The 22,162-nt window shown below is 36.9% G+C and overlaps 1 protein-coding gene across 5 annotated transcripts in view; it reads left to right on the top strand.

Annotated features, from left to right (window-relative positions):
- The window catches only part of ADGRG7 (adhesion G protein-coupled receptor G7), a 144,895-nt gene that overhangs the window by 70,410 nt on the left and 52,323 nt on the right, over positions 1-22,162 (top strand). For all 5 annotated transcript variants that reach the window (XM_058295996.1, XM_058295997.2, XM_058295995.2 and 2 more), the window contains 3 exons: positions 18,642-18,799; positions 19,567-19,728; positions 22,024-22,136. In XM_058295996.1, the coding sequence (XP_058151979.1) occupies positions 18,642-18,799; positions 19,567-19,728; positions 22,024-22,136 (433 nt within the window). The remainder of the gene's footprint in view (positions 1-18,641; positions 18,800-19,566; positions 19,729-22,023; positions 22,137-22,162) is intronic.

Raw genomic sequence — 22,162 nt, 5'->3', positions numbered from 1 at the left:
TTATCTTGCAAAGACTCAGCAGAATCTAGAGTTTCAATGTTCTGACCACCATTATTACCAACCCACATGTCTCCATTCCAATTTCAGGATCTCATTCCTTTCCACTAATACCTTTACTTTAATAACAGCAGACACCCTGCAAGACTGGGAATTTAGTTTACATTGAAATCCACTCACACAGTGAGACTTTAGGTGTGGTTGTCAGAGATCTTAAGCCACTTTGGGCTCCTCTTAACTCTGAATCAACAGGCAGAGAAGGGAATTACTGTACTGGCTGGGGTGATTGATCCTGACTATCAAGGAGAAATAGGACTGCATCTACATAATGGGGGTAATGAAGAGTTTGCCTGGAATACAGGACATCCTCTAGGGCATCTCTTAGTACTTCCATGCCCTGTGATTAAAGTCCATGGAAGATTGCAACAACCCAATCTAAGCAGGACTAACAATGGCCCAGAATCTTCAGGAATGAAAGTTTGGGTTACCACACCAGGCAAAGAACCATGGCCAGTTGAGGTGCTTGCTGAGGATAATAGGAACATGGAATGGGTAGTGGAAGAAGGTAGTAATAAATAAGGACTTCCACTATGTGGCCAGTTACAGAAATGAGGACTGTAATTGCCATGAATCTTTCTTCCTTGTTTTGTTATGAGCATGATTGTATATGTATATATACGATATATATATGCATCTCTGTTGCTGTTTTTAATTAGAGACTAAGTATTGTTTAAGGTAATGTGCATGGTTGCCAAGTTGACAAGGGGTGGACTAGATGGTTAGACTAATGCGTCAACTTAGCCAGGCGATTGTGCGCAGCGAAGCAAGCACTGTGCCAATTGTAATACAAAGACATTTATGACATTTCATCAGTGACTTTACTGCATAGATCGCTAATTATATCTACAATCAAACAGGGATATTACCATCAGCAATGATTTTATCAACTGATTTTATCCAATCAGTTGAATGCCTTAAAAGGGGAAGTAATTTCAGCATTCAGAGAGAATTTCCCAGCTTGTCCTTGGAGAGGCAACATCTCCCAGGAACTCATAAAGGACCTTCATCAATTTTCATCAGAACTCCAGGTTTGCAACCTGTGTGTGGAATCTGGACTTGTGCACCCCCATGTTCACATAAGAGAATTCTATAAAATCTTATACTATTTACAGATATGTCCTGTTGATTCTGTTTCTCTAAAGAACCTTGACTAATACACCTAGTAACCTATATTCTAGATTCTGACTCTAAGAATTTGTTTATTCTAATTGTTTCAAATCAATGAGATCATGCAATATTGGTCTTTTTGTGTCTGGCGTATTTCATGCAATATGGTGGCTTCAAGTTTCATCCACGCTGTCACATATATCAGGACTTCATTCCTTTTTATGACTGAATAGTAATACATTGCATACATTTGTCACATTTTCTTTATCCATTTATTGGCTGATACTCTTGGGTGCTTCCATTCTTTTGGCAATTGTGAATAATGATCTAAACATCAGTGTGCCAATCTTTGTGGGCATATACCTAGTAGTGGGATTGCTGGGTAATATGGTAGTCCTATACTTGGCTTTCTGAGGAACTGTCAAACTGTCTTCCACAGTGGCTGAACCGTTTTATATTGACATCAGCAATGAAAGTGTTCCTATTTCTCCACATCTTCCCCAACACTTGTTATTTTCCATTAAAAAAACAACAGCCATTCTACTATACATGTGATGGTATCTCATTGTTGTTTTGATTTGCACTTCCCTGATGACTAAAAGTGTTGAGCATTTTAATTTGTGCTTTCTGACCATTTGTATATCTTCTTTGTTGAGATGTTTTTTCAAGTCTTTTGCCCATTTTAAATTGGGTTATTTGTCTTTTTGTTGTTAAGTGGAAGGATTTCATTGAATATTCTGGATATCAAACCTTTATCAGCTCTGTGGTTTCCAAATATTTCCTCCTATTGTGTATGTTGTCATTTTACTTTCATGTTTAAGTCCTTTGAGGGACAAAAGTTTCAATTTTTATAAGGTCCCACTTATCTATTTTGTTGTTGTTGTTGTTATTCATGCTTTGGGTGTGAAGTTTAAGAAACCATTGCCTAAAGCAAGATCCTGAAGACACTTGTCTACATTTTCTTCAAGGAGTTTGACATTTCTAGTTTTTATGTTAAGGTGATCCCTTTTGAGTTTATTTTTTTATATGGTGTGAGGTTGGGGTCGTTCTTCTTTTTGTAAATGCAGATCTGGTTTTCCCAGAAACATTTGTTCAAGAGACTGTTCTTTCCCATTTAAGTGGTCCTTGTCACCTTGTCAAAATCAGTTGGCTATAAATGTGAGTGTTGATTTCTGAACTCTCAATTCTATTTCATTTGTCTATATGTCTGTTTTTCTTCCAGTATGATGCCTTTTTTTAAAAAAAGATTTATTTCTTTATTTATTTCTCCCCCATCTCCCTGCCCTGGTTGTCTGTTCTCTGTGTCTATTTGCTGCGTCGTCTTCTTTGTCTGCTTCTGTTGTTGTCAGCGGCATGGAAATCCGTGTTTCTTTTTGTTGCATCATCTTGTTGTGTCAGCTCTCCATGTGGGCAGCACCATTCCTGGGCAGGCTGAACTTTCTTTCGCACTGGGCAGCTCTCCTTATGGGGCGCGCTCCTTGCACGTGGGGCTCCCCTACGCAGGGGACACTCCTGTGTGGCATGGCACTCCTTGTGTGCATCAGTACTGCACATGGGCCAGCTCCACACGGGTCAAGGAGGCCCGGGGTTTGAACCGCAGAACTCCCATGTGGAAGACGGATGCCCTAACCACTGGTCCAAGTCCACTTCCCTATGATGCCCTTTTGATTACTGTGGCATTGTAGTAAGTTTTAAGATCAGAAAGTATGAGTCTTTCAACACCATTCTTCTTTTTCAAGATGACCTTATTCGGGGCCCTTACCTTCGTGTATAAATTTGATGATTAACTTTTTCATTTTTGCAAAGATTTGTTGGAATTTTGATAGGGATTGCATTGAACCTATAAACTAATTTTGATAATATTGACATTTTAATGATATTTAGCTTTCTCATGCATGATCATGGAATATCCTTCCATTTATTTAGGGCTTCTTTAATTTCTTTTAGTAATGTTTTATAGTTTTCTGTGTACAAGTAGTTTACATCCTTGGCTATATATTTATTCCTATATATTTTATTTTTTTATGTACTATTTTGAATGGAATATTTTTCTTGATTTCTTCTTCCAATTGTTCATTGCTTGTGTATAGAAACACTAATGATTTTGGGGTGTTGATCTTGTGTCTTGCCACTTTGCTGAGTTCATTTATTAGCTCTAGAAGCTTTGCTGTAGATTTTTCAGGATTTTCTGTATATAGGATGATCTCATTTGCAACTAGGAAAAGTTTTATTCTTCCTTTCCAATTTGGATTCCTATTATTTCTTTTTCTTGGTAATTGCTCTGGCAAGAATATCCAGTGCAATGTTGAATAAGAGTGGTGATAGTGAACATATTTTTCTTTTTCTTGATCTTAGAGGTAAAGCTTTCAGTCTTTACCCATTAAAGTTGATGTTAGCTGTGGACTTTTCATACATGCCCCTTATCCTATTGAGGAAGTTTTCTTCTATTCCTAGCATTCTAAGTGTTTCATCAGATATCTTTTCTGCATCATCTGTGATGATCATGTATTTTTTTTTTTTTACTTCATTTTGTTAAAGTGGTGTAGTATATTAATTGATTTTCCTATGTTAAACCAACTTTGCATGTCAGGGGTAAATCCCACTGATCATGGTGTATAATTCTTTTAATATATGCTATTGAATTTGGTTTGCTAGTATTTTGTTGAGGATTTTTGCATCTATATTCATGAGATATTGGTCCATGCTTTGTGTGTGTGTGTGTGTGTGTGTGTGTGTGGTATCTTTATCCAGCTTTGATATGAGGATAATGTTGGCCTCATGATAAGAGTTAGGGAGTTTTCCCATCTTTTCACTTTTTTTAAAGATTTGGGGAATAATTGGAGTTAAGTCTTCTTGGAATGTTTGGTAGAATTCCCCTGTGAATCCATCTGGTCTTGGGCATTTTTTGTTGGGAGGTTTTTTATTATAGATTCAATCTCTTTACTCGTAATTGGTTTGTTACAATTTTCTACTTTTTCTTGAGTCAATGTAGGTAGTTTGTATGTTTCTAAGAATTTGTCCCTTTCATCTAGGTTATCTAATTTATTGGTATACAGTTGTTTATAGTAACCTCTTATAGTCCTTTTTATTTCAGTGGGGTCAGTAGTAATGTCCCCATTTCATTTATTTTTGTTATTTGTATCCTCTCTCTTTTGTTGTTGGTTAGTCTAGATAAAGGTTTGTCTATTTTATTGATGTTTTCAAAGAACCAATGTTGGGTTTTGCTGATTCTCTCTATTGTTTTTTTTTGTTTTGTTTTGTTTTTTTACTTTTCTGTTCCATTTATCTCCACTCCAATCATTCCTTCCTTGTACTCGTTTTGGATTTAGTTTGCTTTTCTTTTTCTAGTTCTTCCAGTTTTGAGACTGGGCCTCTGATTTGAAGTCTTTCAGCCTTTTAAATGTAAACATTTAGAACTATAAATTTCCCTTAGCACAACCTTCTCTGCATCCCATAAACTTTGATATGTATTTCGGATGGTATTTTCATTCTCAATCACTTCAATCTAGATATTTCCTAATTTCACTTCTGATTTCCTCTTTAATCTATTGGTAGTTTAATATCGCACATTTACGAACTTTCCATTTCTCTCTTTGTTGTTATTTCTAGCTTTACCCCTTTGGTGAATATACATTGTATAATTTCAATTATTTTTTTCATTTATAGAAGCTTGTTTTTGATCCAACATATGGTCTATCCTGGATAATGATCTATGTGCACTTGAGAATATGTATTTTGATTTTGGGGAGGGGGGGAGCAGGGTTCTATATATTTCTGTTAGGACTAGTTGGTTTAGTGTATCATTCAAGTCCTGTACTGCCTTATTGATCTTCTGAATAGATGTTCTATCCATTATTGAGAATGGTGCATTAAAGTCTCCTTATATTAATGAAGAACCATCCATTTCTTCCTTCAAGTCTGTCAGTATTTGCCTCATATATCTTGGCACTCTATTGTTAAGTGCATATATATATATATCCCTAATTGTTACATATTCCTGTTGAATTGTCCCAAAATCAGTATATAATGAGCATCTTTGACCCTTGTAACAGTTTTTGACTTAAAGTCTATATTGTCTGATATTAGGATAGTCACCCAGCTCTCTTTTGGATATTAGTTGCATGGTTTGTTTTTTTCCATCCTTTCACCCTCGACCAACTTGTATCTTTCACTTTAAGGTGATTTTCTTGAAGACAGCAAATAGTTGGGTCATGCTTTTTTAACCACTCTGCCCATCTCTGCCTCTTGACTGGAGCATTAAACCACTTACTTCTAAAGTCACTACTGATAATATGGCACTTTCTTCTGCCATTTTGCAATTTAACCTTTCTTAGTTTAATACTGTTTTTGTCCTTCACTTCTGTTAAAGACTATTTTTATATTTATTTGCTTTTTTGTGTTGTACCATATTGAGTGTCTTCTCATTTTATCTGGATATATTTTTCATTTGTTTACCTTGTGGTTATGATGGAATTAAAATTTAACATCTAGGGAATCGATATGGTTTAAGCAGGTGAGCACATGCTTCCCACATGGGAGGTCCTTCAGTTCCCGGTGCTTCAAAAAAAATTAAAAAAAAATAAAAAACAAGCAAAACAAATGAAGAAAATAACTCAGTGAAACCAGTGTGACTCAGTAGTTGAGCACCAGCTTCCCACATATGAAGTCCTGTTTTCAATCCCTCGTCCTGGTACCTCAAAAAATAGTTTAACATCCTAAATATATAATAATCATATTTGGTTTGATACCAACTTAACTTCAATAGCATGCACATTTGGTTTTCCTATATCCCCTGACCCCTTACCATTTTTTGTACTTGTTACCACCTCTATATTTGTATGTTGTATGCCCAAAAACCTAGATTTATCATTATTTTTATGCATGTGCATTTTAGCACCTGTGGGAAAAAATGGAATTATGTACCAAACAAGACAATGCAATAATACTGGCATTTATAATTACCCAAATGGTTACTTTCACCACAGTTCTTTATTTCTTTATGTTGCCTTGAACCATTGTCTAATGTCCTTTCCTTTCAGTCTGAAGAACTTTCTTTCTTATAGAGTGGGTCTAGTGGTGATGAACTCACTCAGCTTTTATCTGAGAATATCTTAATTTCTCCCTCATTTTTGAAAGAAAATTTTACTGGATAAAAACTCTTGGCTGGTAGTTGCTTTCCTTCAGCACTTCATGCATTTCAATCCACTGTCCTCTTGCCTCCATGGTTTCTGATGGGAAATTGACATTCAATCTAATTGGGACCCCCTTGTTCATAACATATTGCTTTTTCTTGCAGCTTTCAGAATACTCTTCTTGTCCACTGCATTTGATAATATAATTAATATATGACTATAATCAATATATTCATGTTTATCCTATTTGGTACTCCTTAAGCTTCTTGAATGTGCATATTCATGTCTTTTGGTAAGTTTGGGAAGTCCTCTATCATTATTTCATTGACTATTCTTTCAGCTCCTTTCTTTCTTTCTTCTCCCTCTGGAATTCCCATCTTGTGTATATCAGTGCAATTGATGATTTTCCACAGTTATTTTAGGCTATTTTTGCTCTTAATATTTCTTTTTTCTTTCAGCTCAGACTAACTCATTTCAAGTGTCATGTCTTCAAGTTCAATGATTCTTTCTTTTTCCAGCTCCAATCTACTTTTGCAACCCTCCTAGGAATTTTTCATTTAAGTTATTGTGGTCTTCAAGTCCAGTACAGTAAGACTTCATTTCATATGAACTCATCATATATGAATTCAGCTATACATGATTGGTAATTGAAAAAAATAAAGGCAGAGAGAGAATTAACATTAAAAAAACATTTCTATGATTAAGTTTGTTTATTATTACTATGGTAGTGTTTATTTGCCTTATTTATAAAAATGTGTGGTAATTATGTTCATATAAGAAATACTTATTAAATAATGGGGTTTGCCATTATGCAAACCTTATATAAAGTCAGGAAGTATGGCAGTGGTGGTTTGGGCATGCAGAAGGAGAGGACAGAATGGTGATCTTATCAGGGTCTCAGACTATGCCGCTTGCTGTCTCACCGATATCATGTACCTTCCTGGCCTCCTGTTGGCCACCACTTTTTTTCCTCTGGGGGAGGTTGTGGAAAGACTTTAGGGAGGGGCAGGCTGCTGGGACATGTGCACTCACATGCATGAGGGAGAATTAAATTTTTTAAAAAATTACTTCTATGATTAATTGTTACTAGAATGTTCATTTGCCTTATTTTTAAAAAGTGTGGTAGGTATGTTCATATATTAAATAGTGGGGTTTGCTATTTTGTGTGATTTTAAACTTATACAAACAGTCTTGGAATGTATTTGTTGCATAAAATGAGGTTCTATTATAATTCTGTTTGGTTCCTTTTTAAAATTTCTCTTTACTTAGATTCTCATATTGTTCATTGTTTTCCTGATATCCTTTAGTTCTTTGTTTTCCTGATATCCTTTAGTTCTTTTTCTGTACTTTCCTTCATCTCCCTGGACATTTTTAAGCTCATTTTTTTTAAGGCTTTGTTTGGTATGTACACATTCTCATCTTCTTTGTTGATGTTTTTATCCTCTTTCTTTGGATGGGCCATCATTTACTGTTTCTTTCTTTGCTTTGCACACTTTTATTACACGCTGTACGTTTTAATATCTTAAAATGTTAACTCTAGGATTTACTCCCTGAGATGTCTATTCCTTGGTTTTGTAAGTGGCTGGTGATTTTTGTGAACTTCAGCACTCCTGTCAGGAAGGTTTGCCCAAGACAAATTCAGTGCACAGGATTTTCCCTGTCTTTCTGGGCCTAGTCTTGTCCTGGGTTTTTACTTGTTATTTGTTTTTGACTTCCCCTGTTTGTAGGAGTTTGGTTGTCTTCTCTGTTTCCCAGGAGACAGACAGCTCTCTCCAGGTGTTTTAAGTTGGCAGACCAAAGGTCCCAAACCATCTACCTCTATAAATTTTTACAATCCTTTCATTGTCTCAGGCTGCTTTTGCCTAGAGGGCAAATTCTGGGGAGAGGGTCACCCTGGAGAGGACTTCCCCAAGTTGATCTTTCCCAGACAAAACAGGGCCAGAGAGCCATGAATGGGGCACAGACAAGCTCCAAAATACCCTTGCGAGGGGATCAGGATGGGCGCCACAAGCTTCTCCGATGGCTCCCCAAAGCTGATCTTTCCTGGCCAGCCCAGCAAACACAGCCCTTCAGCTGATTATCCCCTGCAGCCAGGAGGAAATGCTGTGTCTAAATTTCTACTACCTCTGCCCCTATTGTATTAGTCAGCCAAAGGGATGCTGAGACAGAACACCAGAAATTGGTTTGTTTTTATAAAGGGTATTTATTTGGAGTAGGAGCTTACAGATACCAGGCCATAAAGCATAAGCTACTTCCCTCACCAAAGTCTATTTTCACGTGTTGGAACAAGATAGCTGCCAATGTCTGTGAGGGTTCAGACTTCCTGGGTTCCTCTATTTTCTCCACAAGGTCAGCTGTAGACTATCAGGCGAATGGGTCTGTCTCTCTCCCTGAGGCTCCAGCTTCAGCATCAAACTCCAACATCAAAACTCCAACATTAAAAGTCCCAATTCTGTCCTTTGCCATGCCTTTTATCTGTGAACTCCCACCCACCAAGGGGTGGCGACTTAACGCCCTAATGACATGGCCCAGTCAAAGCCTTAATCATAACTTAATCATGCCCAGGTACAGACCAGATTACAAACATAATCCAATATCTATTCTTTGGAATTAATAACCATATCAAATTGCTATACCTATTGAAACAATACCTGCCTCAGTGCCAGGACTTAGCAATCAGAATTCGGTATTCAAAAGCTCTGATCATTTGGAAGTGGCTCCTCAGGAAACGGAGGTTGGCTATCACTGAGGACACCAAGGTGGAAGGGAAAATGGACGTTAAATGTGTGGAACCAAAGTAAATGGGGGGTAAGAGAGGAGTTTCTTGAGAGTACACAAGGATGGATATAAAACATGTAATATTACACTATAACATATAGGAGATGACAGACTGATAATGTAAACCATAATGTAAAACATAGGATAACTAAAAATGTAAAGAACTGTGTATCCTAAAGTATGCACCACAATGTAAGCACAGATGTCACCTTGTTAGAAAGCTAATGTCTCAGACTCTGTACATCACTTTAAGTAAATATGATATGAATAGGGCGTAAGAGTATCACTGTGGAAGGGAAAAGGTTTTCTGGTGGATGTGTGGGAGTGCTGTATATTATATATATACATTGCTGTGGTCTAGGACTCCTGTGAAGAAAAGCTGAATAATTAGGGGGGGGGGGGAAAAGAAAAAGATAGGATGTGGAATTTTTTCAAATCATCATTCTTTATCTAAGTTCTTTATCTAACTTTATCCAAGTTCTTTATCTATCCTTTAAGCTCATCGCTATATGCCATTCCCTAGTAAGGGACCATGAAATTATATTGGGCTTCAAATTTCAGGGAGTTCTGGATCACAGAGTGTTTCAACAATGGCAATGGAGGGATACTGGTATGGGGTACCAATGACAGGTGATATATGGCTGACAGGGAGCTGTACAGAACATATGTCCAGGGTGCATGGTAATGTTTGGATATACTCATAGTGGCAACAATTAAAAACCACAGTAGGGGGGGTACTGGGTTCCTGGCCAGTGGTGCTCTGTCGTGGTCCCTAGGGGAGCAGCGACAGTCTCCCAGGTACAGTGGCAGGGACCGGGAGGGAGTGAGGGTTCAACAGTGAGCCCCTGATGCTAATGACTATGCTTGTGAGCTGATAAACCCAAAATAAGAACAAGGCCTAGAACAACTTTGTGCCTGGGAATTTCCTCCTGTCAGCCTTCATGTTACTCAAATGTGGCCAGTCTCGAAGCCAAACTCAGCATGTAAATGCAATGCCTTCCCCCCAGCGTGGGACATGACACCTGGGGATGAGCCTCCCTGGCAACGAGGGACCACTATCAACTACCAACTGATGATGCAACTGGAAAATGACCTTATACGGAAGGTTCAATGCGGATCAGCAGAATATCCATGTCTACATAAAATACCATGACTTTAAAATGCTGTTTGACCTAAAGTAAGGGGGAAATGGAAAGGAGAAATGAGTTTATATGGCTACGAGTTTCTAAAAAAGAGTCTGGAGGCTGGCAGAAGGTTTGCCCCCATGCACAACTGAGCAGAGTCAGAGAGACAGATAAAGCAGATACAACCCCCAGATATTGGTTCCTTTGAGGGCTAAAGAGACCCACGGGAGTTATGGTCATGGCCGATGGGGTTAACTACCAGGGCAGATGGCCCCTCTTTGGAAATGGTGTTTATGTGTGATGAATCTGGACTCAGATGGGATCTCCCTTCATAAGACTTTCATGCCAATGTGCTGGAGGTGCAGTTAATGTTGGGGTTTAAGATATATTTAGGGGATTTGAATCTCTGGACTGACAATGTGATAGCCAGATCCTGAGCCTCAACAGACTCCAGCACCTACAATCTGATTTATTGGACTTACCACACTCAGCTAAGATGGAGTTGAAGAAGGACAACCACCACACCATGGAGCCTAGAGTGATTACAACTGAAAATGGGAGGATTGCATCCAGCATCCAGGTGGAATCTGACCCTCCTCTTGACATAGAGGTGCAATGGACACAACCAATCCAATGTCCACATAGAAGAGGTGGCATTGGAATGGGAAAAGTGGACATAGTGGACGAAGGGTATGGGGAAAGGCAGGAAGAGATGAGAGGTGGAGGCGTCTTTGGGACATGGAGCTGCCCTGGATGGTACTTCAGAGGCAATCACCGGACATTGTAAATCCTCACAGGGCCCACTGGATGGAATGGAGGAGAGTATGGGCTATGATGTGAACCAATGTATATGAGGTGCAGAGGTGCCCAAAGATGTAATTACAAAATCCAATGGATGTGTCATGATGATGGGAACGAGTGTTGTTGGGGGGGGGAGAGAGGGGGTGGGGGGATGGGGTTGAATGGGACCTCACATATATATTTTTAATGTAATATTATTACAAAGTCAATAAAAAATTAAAAAATTAAAAAAAAAAAAAAAAAAGCTCTGATCAGTGATTGACTGTGCTCACCCTGTTCTTGGGAAGAGATTTTTCATGTCCCTTTCTGTCATGAGCAGCTAGCCAGGGACTGGACTGTGTGGTCTGTCTAAAGAGTTGGGGATGGGCACAAGTAGCAGCCATGAGGAGAGAGCACCTTACAGTTCTTTATTGTAATTTATGAGCCTCTTCCTCTCCCTGTGCCTCAGACACTGTACATCTTTTTGCCTCTGGAGTTTTGGTATAGTTGTTTCAGACAGTTCCTGCCTGTTTAATAGTTATTTTGGTCGAAGACTGAGTCCTAAAACTCCCTAATTCACCATCTTCCCCAGAAGTTCTCCTTAATTATTTCTTATATTGTTTTAGCTGTCTTCAAGTGAATTTCCTTTTTTACCTTAACATCCTTCTGTGGTATTTTCTCCTTGTGTTTTCAAGCATATTAATTTTGATTCATCTGGTAAGTGTGAAAGAGTTATTGTTATTTCTCTTTCGCAGCTTGAAAGTTCAAGTTTCCTTTTGCAACTTGGATTTATTTTTTATTTTTCTCTCCCTTGCTTTGAACATTTTTCCATGAATTTTTAGACATTTGGATTTCTTATTCTGGGACTTACCCTGCTTCAAAACTATAATCAATTTTCTATTGTATTTTATGTCTTTACATGTTGGTTTTTAGAAGTCCTTTATATATCATCTGGATACTTGTTCTTTGCTGTTTATATAGGTTGCAGTTATCTTCCCTCCAGTTTGTAGCTATCTGTATATGATGTCTTTTGGCATACCAAAATTTAAACTACATTAACTTTTTTTTCCATTTACACAAATAATCCATATAGTTGATTGAATTAAACAACTATATTAAGAGACAGAGACTCCAAATTGAAATGGACTCATTTTTGTATTGACAAAAATACTAGCCTCCAAGAAATCTGCATTTTAATTACTTTTGCCCCTGAAAACACATCATCAAAACATAAAAGCAAATACTGTTGAAAATAGGAGAAACTGACGAGATCACTATAATAGGGAGAAAGTTTCTATCCCAGAAACTGACAAAAATATAACTAATAAACTTGATTTTAGTTTATTATAGTTGTGTATATACATTTGTTTGTAGACAGAAAACATATTTAAAATGATTTTCACATGTCTACAGAGTCGTTTAAAAGCTGACCATTTATTAGACTGTAAAGAAAGGATTATAAATTCTATAAAGTAAAAGGTACATATGAAAGTAACTGGCCACAATGCAATAAAACTAAAATGTAGCAGAAAAAAATAGTCATAGTTTTATCCAACTAGAAAACTCAAACACTATTAAAGAGGAAATTAAAGTTAAAATTACAAAGTATTTGGAAATTAATGGCAATAAGAACACTATATATCAAAACCGATGGGATGTGAACAAAGAGATATTTAAAGGAAAATGTAAATCTTTTAATAAATTTATTAGAAAATAAAAAAGAAATTCTTAAAATGTGAACTAAGCATTGAACTGAAGAAGCCCAAATAAATAAAATAAATGTAAAAAAAGAGAAAGGAATTTTCTAGAAGAAAGAAATTATTATATAAATGTAGAAATTAATAAAATAGAAATCAACAAACTCTAGACCTCATCAACAAAAAGAACAGATTTCATGAAAAGACAGGTGAAATAGGTAAGCTTCTGGTAGGTTTGACTGAGAAGAGTGAGAGAGTATGTGCACAGAGAGACTATAAATAAACATCATGAATAAGAAAGAGGATATATTTAGAAATATGGAGATTTTTTAAAATTGTAAGGTGATAATGAATGTAAATTCTACTAATGAATCTGAATATTAGATGAAAATGATGATTTTCTAATAAATGACCAAAATTGATTCAAGAAGAGATAGAGGCGGCGGACTTGGCCCAGTGGTTAGGGCGTCCGTCTACCACATGGGAGGTCCACGGTTCAAACCCCGGGCCTCCTTGACCCATGTGGAGCTGGCCCATGCGCAGTGCTGATGAGCGCAAGGAGTGCCCCACCACGCAGGGGTGTCCCCCGCGTAGGGGAGCCCCACGAGCAAGAAGTGTGCCTCATAAGGAGAGTCGCCCAGCGTGAAAGAAACTGCAGCCTGCCCAGAAATGGTGCCGCACACACTGACACCACAAGATGATGCAACGAAAAGAAACACAGATTCCCGTGCCACTGACAACAACAGAAGCGAACAAAGAAGACGCAGCGAATGGACACAGAGAACAGACAACCGGGGTGGGGAGGGGGATGGGGAGAGAAATAAATAAATAAATAAAATCTTTAAAAAAAAAAAAAAGAAGAGATAGAAACCTGAATAATCCATTAACTGAAGAGGAACTAGGTTCCTATACTTATATATATAAGTTTTACCAAACTTTCAATTAATAGCTGTTTTAAAATTATTTCAGAGAAATAAGTAGAAATGTTGAAAAACCTTCTCAACTTTTTGTATGAATTTTGCCTGACTGTTGGAGATTGAGTCATATCACCCACAAAAGGTATATTCAGGTCTCACCACCCAAAATGAATGAGGTTAGGCCTCAATCCAATGTGGCTGAAGTCCTTTTAAGCAAAGGAATTTGGACACAGAAATGAAACCGTTTGGGGAACAACCAGAAGCAGGAAGTCAGGGGATCCAGTAAGAGCAAGGAGAAGATGCTGCCATGAGAATTGCCATGTGAAGGAAAAGGACCAAGGATAGCCAGCAGCCAGCATCAGAATGCCACAGTCTTCAAGGAGAAAGCACCACCTTGCTGAAGCCTCAATTTTGGACTTCTCCTATTTCAAAACTGTGAGCCAATAAATCCCAGTTGTTTAACTCAATGCATTGTATGGCATTTGTTTTAACCGTTGGGAAACAAAAACTATAACCTTGATGGCAGTGTTAGATAAAGTAATTAAACTAGCAAAATGGAGCCAATTTCACTAGCTAATGTTTTGGAGGCATGTGGAAGTTCTTTGGGTGATAATGTGCAAACACAGATAGCCAACCTGTCAAGAATGCGTAAAATGAAAGCTTTGTTAGATCAAAAGTCATTGAAGAGGAAGAACTGAAAGCAGTGACATGAACAAACATCTGCACACTGATGTTCATAGTGGCATTATTCACAATTGCCAAAAGATGGAAGCAACCCAGGTGTCCATAAACTGATGAATGAAGGAACAAATTGTGTATGCACAGAATGGAATATTATGCAGCTGTAATAAGTGAAGTTATGAAGCATATGACAATATGAATGAACCTGAGGGACATTATGTTGAATGAAGCAAGCCAAACACAAAAGGACAAATACTGTATGATTGCCCTTTTTGAACTAGGTTTATTGGTAAACTCATGGAGTTAATAATTATAATACAGGTCACCAGAAAATAGGAGGGTAGAGAATGGAAAACTGAGGGTTAATCTTTGCAGAATTGGTAAAAAGAATGTGTGTTGATCTTTGAAATGAATAGAAATGGTGAAAGCACATCATAGTGTTTATAACTAGCAGAGCTATTATATGGGTATGAAAGTGTTTGAAAGGGAAAGTCTAAGGTCATGTATATTACTAGAAGCAAAGCTAAAATATGTAACGTGACTGTATAACATAGTGAAACCTCATGTGAGATATGAATATGGGTGATATTACATATATAAGGTTGTTTTTACAAAATATAAACACAAACTAGAAAGAAGGAAACAGAATAGCAATTATGTGTGGCAGTGGATGCATAGAAAGTTTAGGAAGTGATGAGCTTTGTCTTTTTTTAAAATTATTATTATTGTAATAATGAAAATACTCTAATAATGATTAAAGTGATGGATGCAAAACTATGTGATTATACCAAATTCCATTGATTGTACACTTTGGATCGATTTATGCTTTACTAATATGTATCAATAAAATTGGTTTGTTAAAAAATTAAAAACATTTTAAAAAGGAGGGAATGAGGAGAGAATAAGGACAGTAGAGAGTCCCAGGGCCTACCTAACCTAGACTAGGACCTCCCTCAAGGACAGTGTGGGGAGAAGGGGGAGAGAGAGTGTATGTGAGTCCTGGGCTCTTGCCTTTATTCTGACTTAGGAAAGAGGGCTTGGGCTTTCCCATGGATGCTGGGGATTGGCTGTTTCAAGCTATACAGCACAAAAATCAGAAGCAGCAAAGGCCATTTGCAGAAGCTGAGGTCCATATCCAAGCCATATGGAGAGATATTCCATGCTAATAAGTTATGCAAAGGGTTGTTTGTAGAAGAAGGGTCAAGGGCCATTTGGAGAATAAGCAGCAGGGACCATTTGGAGAAGCTCAGGAAATCTTTTGCCCTCGAAACCAGATGGAGGTACAGGCCTTGCTTGTTGTGGTTACACCAGGACCAGGGCTAACTGTGGAGGTTGCTCTAAAGGGGAACTTATGACTGAGTCAGGTGGGATAACAAGGCACCAAATATAATTTCTTTTATGCCATTACGGTGAATATAGAAGCAATAATCTTAAGTAAAACTATAGCAAACCAAATCTAGAAATTATTAAAACATTTCTTAATCATTCCAGTTTATCCTAGAAATATGGGATGATTCAATATTAAGAAATCTAATGATATAATTCCCTACAATATGAGAAAAAAGCAAAAAATATTTGATTATTAATAAAGTGTTGTGATAACAGTTAACCTTTTTGAATAAAAACAAACGGGTTTATACCCATACTAAACACAAATATATATGTCAGATTAAATAATTTAAAATAAAATACATATTTTCTTTTTATAATCTTGGGATGGTGAAGATCTTTCTAATCAAGACATGGACCACAAGAAGGTTTTACAGATGATTAACAGATTTGGCCATGGTAGCAGTGTGATATGGTTTATGAATTACAAAAATAGATGTTGGATTATGCTTGTAAACTGGTCTGTACTAGGGTATGATTAAATTATGATTAGAGCTTTGATTAAGCCACGTCAGTAGGATGTTGAGTCCCCAGGGGTGAGGACTTACAGTTAAAACTACATGGCAGAGCAGAGGAGTTAGTTGGAGTTTTGATGATGGAGTTTTGATGCTGGAGTCTTGAACTGGAGCCCCAGGAAGTTAACACACAGAGGAGCTTTGTCAAGAGGAAAGAGAGAAGGCCCCAGAAAGAGAAACAAGTCCTTCACCTAATGGTCTACTGCTGGCCTTATGGAGATAACAGAGCAGCTGAGCCCAGAGAGAGGCAAGTCCCAGGAATAGAGGAACCCAGGAAGCCTGAACTCTTACAGATGTCAGCAGCCATCTTGCTCCAACACATGGCAATAGACTTTGGTCTATTGCACTTTATGGCCTGGTAAGTGCCAGCTTGTATCCCAAATAAATACCCTTTATAAAAACCAACCCATTTCTGGTATTTGGTATCAGCACCCCTTTGGCTAATAAAGCTGTATAAAAATTTTAAATCTTATGTTCTAAAAGATCCCTCAGAGGGGTTACAAGACAAGGAACAGAACAGACTAAGGAAATATTTGCAATATGTATTAAAGATAAGTACTTGTTAGCCATAATATATAAAACGTACCTACAAATAGATATGAAAAGGCAAACAATCCAATATATAAAAGTTCAAATGATATGTACAGATAATTATAGAAATAAGAAATGTATGGAATAAAAGAAGATTCACAAGCTTACTAGTAATAAATATCAGGGAAGTTTAAAATTAAAGCAAGTTACTATTTTTTGCCCATAAAAGTGAGAAAATTAATAATATTGAAAATTGGTAAAGATATAGGAAAACAGTTACTCTTATTTTGTATTTGTAGAAGTATGAATTGCTATAACTTTTCAAAGGTTAAACATGCATCTCAGTAAATCCAAAATTCCAGTCTGGGGACTTGCTTCAAGAAAAAATGCTTGCATATGTGTACAGATTTAAATGTCTATTGTAGCCTAATTTTGGTGTTAAAAATAAAACAACATTTCCATAATTAATGGCATAATTAATAAATTATGGTCCAAAAATAAAACATTTCATACATTTAAGAAGAAAAATGATATACAACTATTTATACCAATGTAGAAATTTACTCCCAAAATGCCAAGTGAAAAATGCAAGAATACATATAATACAAAATAACTCACCCTTACTCATAGGTAGTATGTTTCTGGAAGGTCAAATGCCATATATTAAGGGTGCTATAGGATTGAGACAATGCTGTAGGATTGAGGAGTGCAATGAGAAAACACTTTGAATTTTTTATGTATATAATTCTATGGATTTGAATTTTACATCAAGCATGTCATTCTTTTGTAAAAACAAAACACATGAAGAAATAGAAGCCTTATTGTGCTTTTTAGAGTTAATTTTGTCTTGTAGTGACCAGAAGGAACAGTTGGGTAAGGTCATTATGCCATGGGAAAAAAACAGAAACCAATGTCTTTATTTCTAGCTAGAGGATAGAATAGCATGGCCGGCAGTTGAGGACATATTTAGGGACTGCCAGGACCTTACTTGCCTATTTTTCAGACTGAACAGACTGGTCTTACTTAATTGTCACTATTTTAAAATATATTAGTCATAAAAGAGCAGAGTGCAGGAAAATAATTTAGTTAAAAAGGTATACTTGTTGCTGCTATTTAAAATATGGCCAACATCATACAAAGTGTTAGGAGACATTGCTTAGTTGTTTCTTTTGACCACTGCTATGACCAGGTCACCTACAAAATTTGCTGCTGTGGCCATGCTCTTCTAGAATCTCTGACAAACACCTGATCAGTGCTTTAACACCCCGAAGAAATGTGTCCCAGTAGTCTCCCAGTCTTGGAAAAGTTCATTATTGCCACAAAATAAAGAGACCAATAATTCAAGAGATGGTAGAGGGTAGCTGGATATGTTATTCTCAAAGACTCACTGGTACACAGAACTTGAGCCCTTGCTCTGTTATTATACAGCACCGCTTCCTGCTCAGTCCCTCTGAAGAGGAAGACCTCAAGGAGCACGTCTGTGGGCACAACTATCCTGGAATTCATCCTTTGCTCTTTCTTATCTGATGTCTAGTTAGTGGGGAAAGCAACATTGACTGCCTGGGCTCCATGGGGTCATGTTCACTGTCGTACTATGTAGAAAGCAAGATGTCTTTTTTTTTTTTTTTTCAAATTGTGTGTGAGGTAGGTTACTTAACTTTATTCAAATGTTAAGCAGCCTTCCAGTTTAACAATGACATGAAACTTTGTTTCTTATTTACCCTAGGGTTCATATATTTATTTATTTATTTATTATTTTTTTAAGATTTATTTACTTATTTCTCTCCCCTTCCCCCCATCCCGGTTGTCTGTTCTCTGTGTCTATTTGCTGCGTCGTCTTCTTTGTCCGCTTCTGTTGTTGTCAGTGGCACGGGAATCTGTGTTTCTTTTTGTGGCATATATATTGATTTTAAAGCCCTTTTTTCCCCCACAGCTAAAAACACTAATGCATGTGGCTTTGTAATGTTTCAAAACAACAAGCTTTTCCAGTCAAAAATTTTTAAAACTCAATCAAATTTTAGTCAAAAAATTATCTCAAGTCGAACTAAGGAGAATATACATACTTCTGCTGAAATGGTCTTTAACCCAAAGGTAAGTTTTCCCAGTAACAGAAATAAAAAATTCAGTCCAGTCTTTTTTTTTAAAGATGTATTTATTTTTTATTTATTTCTCTCCCCTTCCCCTCACCCCCAGTTGTCTGCTCTCTGTGTCCATTTGCTGTGTGTTTTTCTGTGACCACTTCTATCCTTATCAGAAGGCACAGGAATCTGTGTTTCTTTTTGTTGTTGTCATTGTGTCATCTTGCTATGTCAGCTCTCTGTGTGGGCGGCACCATTCCTGGGCAGGCTGCACTTTCTTTCACGCTGGGTGGCTCTCCTTACTGGGCGTACTCCTTGCGTGTGGGGCTCCCCTACGCGGGGACACCCCTGCGTGGCAGGGCACTCCTTGCGCCCATCAGCACTGCGCGTGGGCCAGCTCCACACGGGTCTGGGGCCTGGGGTTGAACTGCGGACCTTCCATGTGGTGGGCGGACGCCCTAACCACTGGGCCAAGTCCGCTTCCCCCAGTCCACTCTTGGTTACAAAATCAACGGTAGTTTGGATAAGAAATCCACAGAGAAATCTAACATTTATTGAAAGTGTTCATTTGAACTTCCCCTTCTCCATATCTTTTGTCAGACTAGCTAAGAGCAAAATTAACTAACTTGAATTGTAATGTCCTTCCCTCCCCCAATTTATGAGGAAGGTGCTAATGTTTAGTAAATATTTAATTGATTCTCATATACGTATGTTAACTTATTTGATTTTTTCCTACCCAAATAAGTATTAAGGAATTAGTAATATCATTGTCTTATCAAGTCACAGTACAACTCAAGGGAATTTGTACTCCATTCCTATGCCTGTGCCTTTTGGGATCCTCAAACGAACGACTGGAGCACATTTGGTTGTCGCAAGAAGACGCCCATTAATGGATTCCTGCATTGCCACTGCAATCACACTAGTAACTTTGCTGTATTAATGGTAAGGCTGTATATAGTAATTTATTCTCAAACAAGAATTTTCCTTATATGTAATTCTAGTATGTTTTAATGGGAAATAACTTTGGGATTGAATTTACAAAGATACTTAACTTTTTGGTTTAAATAGAAACAATGGGGATGGAGGGATAGGGGGACCAAAGGGAAATAATGGGAAAGGGAAGTAGAATAGGATTTTTTTTGCAATGTAGTCTTAGCATTTTTTAATTCAACACAGTTGTGTCTTATAATGGGAAGGGAGCTGATGTGCAAAAGAAGTACAGAGTGTATTCAACTAACTCACATGTTCTGAAGCATGAAGTTGTTATAGGCAGAGTTAAGGCTGTATAGCTTTGCCTGTTGGAGACAAGTTCACTGCATACTTAGCTATGGTTAAGCAGTTTAAATCAAATACACAAAGCTCTTTTACTCTTGGAATCATCCAGGTTACCAAATCTATGCTAGATTATATGAGGAAAATCTCTTGAATTCATTCAACTTGTCAACAGTTCCTCTATATATTGATTCTTTTAACTCCAAAGCTGCCCTCTACATATAACTGGTAACAGTTAGTTGTTGTATACAGCTATTTCTGCATCTCTGAAAAATCTTGGACCCTTTTAAGAAGTCAGGCTTCTGTACTTCCCATTTCCAGGAACTGATTATTTTGGTGAAACCAAGAGTGTTCGTTTATGCACTTGATGAAATTTTTTTCTAGGCAATGGAAAGGAGAGGGATATATAGTATCCTCCCATCATTGAGGGGCTTTTAATGCTATGAATTTCCCAAAGAAAAACAGATGTTCCCATTCTACAGTGGCTATAGTGTACCCATATTTGGGAAGCTAATGGATCAGTAGAAAATATTGGTACAGCATGGATTACCAAAGTATAGACTCTGGCTTCTTAAAAATTTTTGAAATAACCATAGTTTTCTTATTTTAACTATCAAAACTTTCTTGTTGCAATTGATTTATTTCTTTTTTTACTTGCGTTACACAGAGATTTTCTTTTTCAAACAGAAGATACAAAAATAACATTTTAACTTTTAAAATTCTATCTTAAGGTCTTCAGGATCATTGATTGACTGTGGTAAAGTTCAGATTGCCATACATATTAGATAATTAAGACCACATTGCCAAAGTTCTCTCTCTTTCTCACCTGTTTAGAGTCCAGGCTATTAGGTATTACTTCTTACTTATTTCTGAATCTACCTCTGGCAATGAATACCTACCCCACATTCCCAGTTAGTTTTATGTTGCAAAAAAAATTTTTAAAGACTAATTAAAATTGTATTAAAGTAAGAATAGATGGTCTCTGAGTGAACAGATCCAAAGATGTATGGATTTTATGATTCTTTGTGCATCTACCCAGTTAGTATGCTCCACACAGGAAATAAGACATTTTTTGTTTTACTGTTTTCCTCAAGTTCATTTTATTTTCTACCTACGAAAGCAATATATATTCATTGTATAAAGTATAAATGTTACTTACTAAACAAATATGATATGGAAAATGTTTTTGATATCTTAAATGAGAATACAATTCACCTATAATCCCATTAGATTAATAGATCCCTATATAGTTGAGCAAGAGACATAGCTAATATTTATAATAACGTGAAAGAAGAACTCTTAACAGTGATTACCTCTGGAGAAGAGTTGGGATTTTAAGAGGTAGGATATAGTGTGGGGTAGCTGGGACTCAAGAGGGACATTTGCTTTTAATTTTTGATTCGACATTTATGTAGGTATTGCTTTTCTAATATTAGCAACTTATATCAGAAAGTAAAGACAAGCAAAAAGAATTTTATATAGCCTATTCACCCAGTGACCACTATTACTACCTCTCTAGAATTTTTTTCTGAATATATATTCACATGGAATATACTTTTCTACTCTTACATACCAACATACTGGAATAGACATATTACAGAAAAATGAAACCTGCTTTTTTAAACTTAATTAACAGGATAGTGTAAACATCTTTCCAAAATTTCAGCAATTTTATTTTTAATGCATCAGCTTAATATGCAGGTTTCCTCTTAGTTACACACAAAAATAATGTAAAGGATATGAGAATTAGAGAATTGCTCTAAATCTCTACTTCATATAAACTGCCTTGATCTAAGAAGTTAAGATATTTCATTTATAACTGTGTCAATACTTTATAAAAAGAAGAGCTATCTAGCAACAATCTGATTCTTTTGAACTATGCTAACTCTTTATGATGTTGACTTTTATCAACATTTCAAGAATGGTTATTTCCTGAAAAAATATGATCCCTAACTTGTTTTTCAGAGCTTCAAAAAGAACTATGTTTATCCTGCATCACTAGACACGTTTTCCAATGTTGGATGTGCACTGTCCATTGCTGGTCTGGCTCTCACTATAATATTTCAAATTGTCACCAGGTAAGCGGAGAAGCAGGCTCTTCTCA

Source organism: Dasypus novemcinctus, chromosome 4, assembly GCF_030445035.2.
Source record: "Dasypus novemcinctus isolate mDasNov1 chromosome 4, mDasNov1.1.hap2, whole genome shotgun sequence".
NCBI classification, from domain to species: Eukaryota; Metazoa; Chordata; class Mammalia; order Cingulata; family Dasypodidae; genus Dasypus; species Dasypus novemcinctus.
This window is presented reverse-complemented; position numbering and strand designations above follow the sequence as displayed.